This window comes from Solanum tuberosum, unplaced genomic scaffold (assembly GCF_000226075.1).
Source record: "Solanum tuberosum cultivar DM 1-3 516 R44 unplaced genomic scaffold, SolTub_3.0 scf00039, whole genome shotgun sequence".
NCBI classification, from domain to species: domain Eukaryota; kingdom Viridiplantae; phylum Streptophyta; class Magnoliopsida; order Solanales; family Solanaceae; genus Solanum; species Solanum tuberosum.
This window is the reverse complement of record NW_006238968.1, coordinates 17394-28820: the sequence shown is the minus strand read 5'-3', so window position 1 is coordinate 28820 and position 11427 is coordinate 17394. Positions and strand designations below refer to the sequence as shown.

Genomic DNA, 11427 nt, shown 5'->3' with positions numbered 1-11427 from the left:
ATCTATGAAGTTATGAATTGGGTTGGGCCTGATTGTGATATCATGTAAATACATGAATATGTTACCAATAGTGGACCCCATGTTAAATTGCTCACGCTCCATATGTCCTGTGCGGAGCTAGAGTCCTACATTTAGTTTCCCTTGAAGAATCACGATTTAGGAAATGGAGAATTTCTTGATAGAGAGCTCAATATTTCATAAATTGGCCTATTCAGCGCGAATCTAGATTAGTCAGACCAGTGAAGTGGGCCAGTTGTGTGCATTGCTAACTTTTATAGTCAATTTCTAATGTTGATCTAAGACTAATAAAGTGAAGAATTTCCACTATAAAAGTAACCTTTTATCTATGAATTCAATCATTCAATACTATACACTTCATTCTTCAATAATGCAAAGCCTTTCCATATGGATAATAACATTTATTTTTGTTGTTACTAAGGTTCAAAGCAGGATTTTAAGACTAAATTCTTCAGATCAATTTATCTCGAATGGAGTTAATCGAGTCGAAAATCAAGCTACGTATGGCCAATGTGACCATCTATATGGTTTTTTTCCGTGTGCTGATAGTGTTGGAGGTTTCATTTTCCTAATCGCGATATATCAGTACTTGTTGATCGTAGGAGAAAAGCTCGTCTCGAATGGAAGTAAGACTCTCTTCAACATACTTGGTACGGGCATCTTTGGGGCTACTCTGTTTCAAATCTTGAAGGCTTTCCCAAGGATTATCTTGGTTATTGGTTAGTAAAAATGTTATTTTTATCGTCGTTTTGTTTACCTTTTTCTTGTTTCGTTGGGTGTGTGAACAACGTCTATATGGTAAGTAGAAAAGAAAAGGAATGTGGCTAAATTGAAGATTTGTAAAGTTTTGGTGATTAGTCCAACTAAATTTGTTACCCAAAAAAAAGAAAAGCAAGTTACTTATAAGATGTTGAATACTCTTAATGATGTGAAACCTTTTGTGGAAAATCGTGTAGACTTGGTCTAAAGTAGACGGTATCACATATAAAAAGTATCTTAATTAATGTTGTTTTAGCCCAACAACTGGTATAGGAGCCAATAAGTTTGACGAGATGAGTATGAATATGGCGTAGGGCTTGGCTTAATATCTTTTGCCCGGCCCGTTTTTCTATCTTTGCCCATAATTTGACTACGCATACAAGCAAGTGGGCTTTGGTGATCATAAATACTGTGTTGATGTTGGGTGACACATAATTAATCTCGAAATTATGCCCATGAATAGTGATGGGTCATGTGGAACTTAGTTCAACGGGGAGATTATTGGTGAGTGTGAACAAAGTCCTACATGGAAAATAGGAAAGAAAAGGAAGCTACTTATAAGGTATGGTATACTCTTAATGGATTAAGGGCTTTAGGGAAAAACCGTACTGGCTTGGCCCAAAACAGACATATCACACCATGTCAAGAGTATCTTTGAGTTGTTTTAACCCGATCAATTAATTATGGTTTTATTATGATACTAATACTACTTTTTTTTATTGTAGCATCAGGAGTTTTTTCTAGTAAAGATAAAGCTCAAAATCAGGTGTCTACTGGAGTAAGCACTAATGTTGGAGCCACAGTCTTTAATCTTACTATTATGTGGGGAATATGTGTCATATTTGGCTCAAAAGAGAAGCATCAAAAATCAACTATGCAACCTGCAGAATCCTACTCACTTTTCAACTCTTTGCAGGTTTTAAGTAGTAAGTTTTCTATAAGCTCTTATAGTCTGTTTGGTTAAGCTTATCGGAAGTCCAAAAAGTCTTTTTCTTTTTCTTTTCAAAAAGTGCTTATTTTAGAAAATCAAGTTCTTTCACCAAGCTTTTAAGTAAAAAAAATAAGTATGTTTGAGTCGTAGCATGCATAAATTGTTTTTTTAAAAACTAATGAGGCATAATACACAAACGTGTCTTTTAGTTTGTTTTTAAGAAACTATAAGTAGTCAAATGTGTCCTATGTGGCATCTTGTGTGACGTCCTACGTATATTATATCACCTACAATATGTGTCTACTAGTTCAACTTTATACAAGTGTAAATGTCTACTTGTACACACCTAAAGTTGAAAGGGGTAGATGTTAGTTGATGTCAAGTTTAATGACACGTTTATGTATTATGTCAACTACAAAAGTAGCTTTTTTTTTTCTTTCCAGAAGGACTTTTAAGACCTTGGCCAAACACAAATAACATATCTGATATTAACAAAAGTGTTTTTCAAATTGATTAGTCAAACACAAATTACAGATCTAATATTGGCAAAAGTGTTTTTCAAATTGATTAGCCAAACATAAATTACAGATCTAATTTTGACAAAAGTGTTTTTCAAATTGATTAGCCAAACACAAATTACAGATCTAATATTGACAAAAGTGTTTTTCAAATTGATTAGCCAAACACAGATCTAATATTGACAAAAGTGTTTTCAAATTGATTAGTCAACACAAATTACAAATCTAATATTGACAAAAGTGTTTTTTCAACTTGATTAGCCAGTCACAAACTGCTACTCGATCCACAATAGTGAAAGTACGATTAATTCCGTCCATCGAAAAAAGAAAATTCTTTCAAATTTTCATGTTAATTATTGAAGCCTAAGTTGTGATCTTAATTTCTTCAATGTATTATTTTACAGATAAAGGTGTTACAATTGACAAAAAGACTAATTACACAGCAGGAATTATGTTTCTCTCCTTGATCCCATTTGCTCTTGTGCAACTTGTTAATGCTTTCAACACATATTTTGGAAGGCGTATTGTGATTTTCACCACACTTGTAATTTCAGTCACATTTTTATTGACATACTTCATTTATCAGGTAATTTATATCGAATCGCGAAAAAAAATATAATTATTTTACTATGAAACTTTATCCACCGTTGTTGCTTTTCTCCATGAGTAGTATTGCATGACATAAAAAGAATAGTCTGGTGCACGAAGCATCTCACATTCATATAGGGTCCAGGAAAAGGTCAAACCTTAAGCGGATGTAATAACTTATAAGAACGAGCTGAAAAAAACCCTTTAACTGTGTTTTAGCTAACATCTATGCCTTTCAACTTTGGATGTACAGAAGTAGACACTTAAACTTGTATAGAATTGAACAAACAGACACACACATCACGTGCTATGTGGCATAATACAAATCACTAGTCAATCTGCACACGTAGGATGCTACGTACGTAGGATGCTACGTACGTATTGTTCAATATTACACAAGTTTAAGTGTCTACGTGTGCATATCCAAAGTTGAAAGGGCATAGATATCAGCTGAGGTCAAGTTAATGGGCATGTTTATGTATTATGCCTACCTAATATGTTCGTTTATTGCGCAATTTTATTCTTATTGACTTGAAAATTTTCGATTTCTTGTTTTTTTTATAGCTTTTGGATCCATGGATTCAAGAAAGAAGTTTAGAATATTCGAAATATGAGAATCTCCTAGCTGCTTTTCTACAGCATATGCAAAGGCATGCAAGTGGGATGCTCATTGATAAACAAGGACGACCTGATATTCAGGTCATCCAAAGGTAGTTTCATGTCTGGACCTGTGCCTGCTCTGATACCATATTTAAGCGTGTAATTATTTTTTCGATGGTTGGTACTAACTAAAAATGTTGCTAGGTTATTTTCTGAGACAGATAGGGATGCAAACAAAAGCATAACACTTGTTGAATTGGAGAATTTGGTATACAATATGCAATCTGGGAAAATTAAGGTTGATAAAAATTATGCTATTTCAAAAATATTGACGGCTTTTGATCTTAACAATGACACGAGAATCGATGAGGACGAGTTTGTTGAAGGATGCAAAAGATGGATAGAAGAAGCTAAGATGTTAGCTAGAAGTGATGATTCTACTACTAGAAGAATTTTGCATGAGGTGATGATCTGAGTCGCTATCGATACTCTAAAATCTCTTATTTTCCCCTTTATGTTTAACAATAAATTAAAGATAGTGGTGCCTCTCTCATATTAAAATCTTGGGTCCGTCTCTGATTATTATATTTGAGAACTTTTCAATATGTTAACAGGTTGTTCAACATTATACTAAGAAGCAAAGGGATGAAATAGCTGAAATTGAGCAACTAATGGCAAAAATCTTGAAGCATGTTGAAAGCCAAGCATTAGAAGCTGAACACATTCTCAACGATGATGGAAGCCCCAACGTTGAACGTATAAAAGAGTAAGTTTCCTTCTAATTCCTATCACAAGAAAAGATCACGTGTGTTTGGTATGACAGAAGTCATTTCTCATAGTTATGGATAGGTCATTTTATCACGATTGATTGCTAACACATAATTAAGTTAGGTAGGTTTGGGGAGGTGATTTGAGTCACTATAGATAATATACAAACTTGCCTCTGCTCCTAAGATAAAAGGGTGATGTTTTCGGTACCCAAAATACAAAAAATGACATTCTCATGGGACATATATTCCTGAAAAATGACTTTGTCATACCAAACACGACTAAATAGACACATAAACTTGTATAAAGTTGAACAAGCAGATACACACGTCCTAGATGACATAATACACATAGGACACCACATATGACACAAAATTGCCATGTAGGATGTCACGTAGGACAAATGTGTCTAATCTTTGCTTGTAATGGTTGCAGAATCTTCCATCAATATGATAGTGATGGGAACAATTTTATAACACAGCCTGAACTGGAAAAATTAGTACTTTCAGTGAAATATGGTGATGTGCAACTAAATAGCGATGATTCGGTCAGGAAGGTGATGAATGATTTTGATACAAATTGTAATAACATGATCGATGAACACGAGTTTGTTGATGGGATGACAAGATGGCTCAATGAGGCTATTCGTGTGACTAATTGCAAGGACAAGAAGAGGGCCATTGATGAATATGACAAGGTAATATTAGCAATATTTGTCCTAATACTTCCATCTTGACAAATATATAGGAGAGACTGACTTATTTGAGCCGAGGATCTATCAGAAACAGCCTCTCAACTATCTAACTAGCCTCTTACTCTAATCCGTGTCCTCCATAACCTTCTATCTAATGTCATGTCCTCAGTAAGCTGAAGTTACGTCATGTCATGTCTAATCACCTCTCCTCAACTTTATTTTAAGGAATGATTTCTAAATTAAGAAAGTTCTCAAACCACTTTTGATCATCTTAGGAAAAGGATAAGTCTTTCTTTTTCAATTGAATACATAAAGTACTATGTTTGATTTTTTAGTTTATCTATAAGAGGAGATCATACTTGAGACGAGGGTCTATCGAAAACACCTAGCTCTCTACCTTCACAAGGCAAGGGTAAGGATGTATACACACCAACCTATCCAGACTCCACTTGTGAGATTACACTGGGTATATTCTTGTTTGTATGAAAAAATAGTAACCTATTCGTTTATTTCTATGGGATCCATGTTGAAAGAGATAAATTAAACAAATATGGTCGTCCCCTGTTGTGATGTACTAATTGATGTAGATTAGGGTTATCTGCTTCTTTGCTAACGCTACTAAGGACCTAGAGGTTTGCGTACTTTACTTATTAAAGATACGTTTACATGTTTATCCTTCAATTAATTGTTTTTCCTTTTTTAAGTTTCGATGTAAAGATTCCTATTGACGATTGACTTAATGTGGTCTTGTTTTGTGTCGTAGATTATGTGGGGTGAAGTTGAAAAATTGGTGTATGAGGTGGAAAAAGATGGAAAAATCAACTATAAATTGTTGACATGGGCATTTAACAAATCTATTTTTCAAGTGATTTTGGGAATTGCAATGATGACTTTGTGCTCAAAACCACTAGTAAATAGTATTAAAAAGTTGTCTGAAGCTATTGGAATGCCTTCTTTCCTAATCCCCTTTGTGATAGTACCATTGGCTCTAAATGCAAGAATGACAATAGCAGCAATCTATCCAGCAAGTCAGAAGTGCTCAAAAACTGCTTCTTTGACATTCTCAGAGGTAGGTAATAGTCTGGTTAGTCAAGCTTTCAAAATTTGTTTATTTTGGAAATTAGTGTGTTTTCGTCTGAAGTACTTTTCGAAAAGGCAGAATACATAGATAGACACCTTAACTTGGCCTCATCTGACAACTAAATAACCAACTTTGAAAATGTATATCTACACCTTAACTTGATTTAAGTTGTATATCTAGACACTTTAACTTGGCTTCATCTGACAACTAAATCAGACAACTTTGAAAATGTATATCTATACCTTAACTTGGTTTAAGTTGCATATCTAGACACTTTAACTTGGCCTCATTTGACAACTAAATCAGACAACTTTGAAAATGTATATATATATACCTTAACTTGGTTTAAGTTGCATATCTAGGCACTTTAACTTGACCTCATCTGACAACGAAATCAGACAACTTTGAAAATGTATATCTACACCTTAACTTGGTTTAAGTTGCATATCTAGACACTTCAAGGTGTTTAGATGTGTGTTTACAAAGTTGGGATATTCAGTTGCTAGTTGAGGTCAAGTTAAGATGTCTATCTATGTATTGCTTTTGAAAAAAAGAAGAAGTAATTTTAAAGAGTAATAGTTTGTATTTGGCGAATCAATTTGAAAAATATTTTTGACAATATTAGAGCAACAATCGTTGCTTGGCCAATGTTCCAAAAAGTGCTTCTGGACAAAGCTACTTTTTCCAAGTTCTAAAAAACAATTTCTGCTGCTACTCAAAAACACTTAATTTTCCCTTCTTGAAAATTTGGCCAAACATGCGAGAAGTACGAGTTGTGACGTACCTAATAACTTTTGCTTAGACCATGTATTTACATTAAAAAAATTTCATCAAGTATAAATATTCCAAGCTCAATAACTAAAACAGATTGTTCGTTTGATGACAAATTCAGAATTCATAAACTTTACATCTTATCTTTTTTGCAAATAGATATATGTTGGAGTAATGAGGAACAACATCATGGGCATGACAACACTATTGGCTATAGTATATGCAAAGGACTTAACTTGGGATTATTCAGCACAAGTGCTAATAGTTTTGGTGGCTTGTTCAATAATTGGGCTTCTTGCATTATTTAGCACTAGATATCCACTTTGGACAAGCCTCTTGGCATTTTCTCTTTACCCTTCTTGTGTGGTGTTCTTTTACCTTCTTCAATGAGTAATTCTTTGGTTGGGACTATTATATATCTAAAGCCCTTTTGTGTTAGCTGATTGTAAATAGTTAATAAAATTTTGAAGTGTTGAAATTGATATTATAAGTATGTAGTTATGCGTTTAGATAAAAGTATTGAAATTGATGACAAATAATTGATATGTGTCTGTTAAGAAAAAATCAATGATTAAAAAGAGAACTTTATTAAGAAATTATTATTTTGTTTTTACTTTGGTATACAATCATATTATATGTATGGAGTATCTATTTGTTTCCTCACATTATTATTTGTTAGTATTACTTTATTTTTTTAATTATATTATTGTTGTTTTTTAAAAATTTTTACTTGGATTATCTTTACTTACCACTAAAAAAATCACTATTTTCTCAAAAAAATTCATAGACATTTTGATTGAATCGATGAGAAAAGAAAAAAAATACTTAATGACTATTCCCAGTATATCAATGGGGAATTTGTTTTCCATCATGTGTTTTTACAATGAGCTAGTTAGTTTGGTGAAGAGATGAGATGAGAAAATCATGTTTTATAGAACAAATTTTTAATTAATTCGCGGCAGGAAAAAATCTCCATTTCTTGTAATGACTAGTTTTTAATGTCATATACCTCTTGTCTTCAATATTTTCATCATAACTAATTTTTATTTATTAAAATGTTTTTCTTAAGTTGTATCTCACAGAGATAAGATAAAATCTCCATATATATACCCATCTTTTTCTGACCTCATTTAAAAGGGGAAAATTACACAACAAGAAAAATATGTGATTTGTATTTACGATAGATCACTATAGTTTAAATATTATATTCGTTATATGTAGAATTTTATTGCAAATTTCTTTCTTCTCTCCTTCTCTCACCCTAGTCTCTCTCCTCCTACTGCCCTCGCCCTCTCACCCCCATTCAAATGTAGTGTGTATCAATTGTTTTCGATCAAATATAGATGAGAGATTTGTATTTTGTATCAATTGTATTCGAAAAAACTATTTTTGTATTTTGTATCAACTGTTTTTGTTATTGTATCAATTGTATTTGTGATACAATAACGTATACAATATACATTCATACGACTACAATATTCTATCAAATGTGTTAGGTATTAATAATTGTATCCAATCAAATATAGGTGAGAAATTTATATTTTATATCAATTGTATTCGAAAAATTATATTTGTATTTTGTATCAACTGTATTTGTATTCTATATCAATTGTATTAGTGATACAACAAATACAACATACATTCATCCTTTCTCGATCTCGCTCGCCTTTCTCCTCAGTCCTCACTCTCTCTATCTCACACACCTTTCTCCTTCCTCTTTCTCGATCTCGCTCGCCTCTCTTCTCCCTAGCTCTCTCCTCCCTCTCTCAATTTCGCGCCCTCTCACCTCCCTCTCTCGGTCTCGCTTGCCTATCTCCTTCTAATATGTATTCATTTTGATATAAATCAGTTTGTGTTTGTATTTTTTTTTCTCCCAAATTCATGAAAAAAATACAAGTATAAATGTGTAGCAAATCAAAGTGTAGCTGCGAATGTAACTGTAGCTAAGGAGTCCTATTTAAGGCATGATACTTGTTTTTATGAAAATTCCCTTTAAAAAATCATACTGTATATATTGTTGTTATTGATATAATCATACTATATTTACAATTTATTAATTCAACTAAAATATAAGGGCCTATTTAAAGGGAAAATATTTCTTCATCTTATTCATAATTCTCAAGACTCTAAGTGAAGAATTGCTCCAACCGACCAAAAATTAAGTAGTACCATACTAATTAAGCATATTAGGTAATTAAAGAGTTACTAATTAGGTTAATTAATATGATTGTTTTTTTCAACTTTAGTAGGGAAAAGAAAACACTAGAATCTTCAAGAATCCACTTGCAACAGCATAAAATCTTTTGTAATGTCATCAGATAGAGACCACCCACCAACCTTTTTCCCCCCTTTTTTCATACTTTTATTTGGGAACTAAAATAATTAAATCGTTTGATATTAGGAATAAAGAAATAACTATTCTGAGATTATTAATAATTTCATTATCTCGGAATAAGTTAATTCGAGCCATAAGTAATTATTACTTTTAAAGCTATTAATTAAGACAAAGAAAAATGACTCGTTTACACAACAAAATTTTAAGTGTACATCCCATCAAAAGATAAAAACACTACTAAGTGATATTTTACTATTTCGTTCAAGTTTTGATAGATAAAATTATTTAATATTATTAGTTAAAATGTGCGTAAATTATTTCGAACCTTGTAAATATAAACTTTTTAAATATGAATCTTGTTGAATATGTTGTATTCGTGGATGGAATTCTATAAACAATTTGAATCTGTGATAATAATTATATTCTATATTTAGTGCTCCCTCCATTTACTTTTACTTATCACAATTTGATGGAGGCAAAATTAGAATATCAACTATGAGTTCTGAATTCTATAAACGATTTTAATATGTGATGATAATTATATTCTATATCTAGTGCTCCCTCCGTTTACTTTTACTTATCATAATTTGACTTGACATACCCATTAAGAAAATAATTAATGATATATGTATTTTCTCAAACTATCCCCTATTAAATTAATTAAGTATTGAAAAATGATTTGGAAAATAAGTATTTCATACTCAGGGTAAAACATGAAAAAAAGTTATTGAAATTCTACAAATATCAAAATTGACAAGAAAAAAAGAAAAAGTTATTGACTTTCTTGATATGTCAAAAGTGACAAGTAAAAATGAAAATCTATTTTAGAAAACAGTGACAAGAAAAAGCGAACGAAAAAAGTAGTTATATATATTTAATAAATTTATTAACAGAAATGCATTTTATTTAAATAAAATTTACTGTGTTCGATCAAACACGCACGTGGATTACTACCCTACCTGGTCGAAGTGGAAACATGACATGACACATATATATAGTTGCATTAACAAATGTTAATTTGCACCTAATATGGATAAAACACCTTAACATAATCATTGATTTGTCCCCACATTTCTATCTATACTATATTTCATCATCATCATCATCATCATACTTTAGAAGTGATGGTTCCTCAACTACCACCAAACCAATCAAAAATGGCCACGTGAGCCTAATTAATATTTCTTTCTTTTATATAATACTTTCTATTTCTTCTATTAATATTTCTTTCTTTTATATAATATTTTCTATTTCTACTTCCTATTTCTTTCTATTATATTCTATTTTCTATTCTACTTCTATCTATTTTTTTTTTATTTTTTTTACTTACTATATATCATTATCATACTTCATCATCATCATCATCATACTATATAAGTGGTGGTTTCCTTGGATCATACTATATAAGTGGTGGTTCCCTTGGACTACCAACTTACTATATATCATCATCATACTTCATGCTATATCATTCATACTTTAGAAGTGGTGGTTCCTCAACTACCACCAAACCAATCAAAAATGGCCACGTGGGCCTAATTAATATTTCTTTCTTTTATATAATACTTTCTATTTCTTCTATTAATATTTCTTTCTTTTATATAATATTTTCTATTTCTACTTCCTATTTCTTTCTATTATATTCTATTTTCTATTCTACTTCTATCTATTTTTTATTTTATTTTTTACTTACTATATATCATTATCATACTTCATCTTCATCATCATCATCATCATACTATATAAGTGGTGGTTCCCTTGGATCATACTATATAAGTGGTGGTTCCCTTGGACTACCAACGGTATTCCCGTCATTTCCTTCCTTTTCTTTCTTTTATATAATATTTTCTATTTCTTTCTATTAATATTTCTTTCTTTTATATAATATTTTCTATTTCTTTCTATTAATATTTCTTTCTTTTATATAATATTTTCTATTTCTTTCTATTAATATTTCTTTCTTTTATATAATATTTTCTATTTCTACTTTCTATTTCTTTCTATTATATTCTATTTTCTATTCTACTTCTATCAATTTATTTATTTTTATTTTACTTACTATATATCATTATCATACTTCTTCATCATCATCATCATCATACTATATAAGTGGTGGTTCCCTTGGACTACCAACTCACTATATATCATCATCATACTTTATACTATATATATATACATCATATCATCATACTATATAAGTGGTGGTTCCCTTGGACTACCAACTCACTATATATCATCATCATACTTTATACTATATATATATACATCATATCATCATACTATATAAGTGGTGGTTCCCTTGGACTACCAACGGTATTCCCGTCATTTCCTTCCTTAAAAGAGCTCCTACCAATACTACCAAACCTA

The 11427-nt window shown here is 31.3% G+C and overlaps 1 protein-coding gene across 1 annotated transcript; it reads left to right on the top strand.

Moving 5' to 3' along the window:
- Positions 1 to 355: 355 nt before the first annotated feature.
- On the top strand, positions 356 to 7225 carry LOC102593213 (uncharacterized). Its single transcript, XM_006343154.2, has 9 exons — positions 356 to 737; positions 1503 to 1703; positions 2631 to 2812; positions 3379 to 3524; positions 3619 to 3877; positions 4029 to 4180; positions 4618 to 4879; positions 5640 to 5945; positions 6888 to 7225. Exons 1-9 carry the CDS (start codon positions 389 to 391, stop codon positions 7116 to 7118), a joined length of 2088 nt encoding a protein of 695 aa, XP_006343216.1. The 5' UTR covers positions 356 to 388; the 3' UTR covers positions 7119 to 7225.
- The last annotated feature ends 4202 nt before the right edge of the window (positions 7226 to 11427 follow it).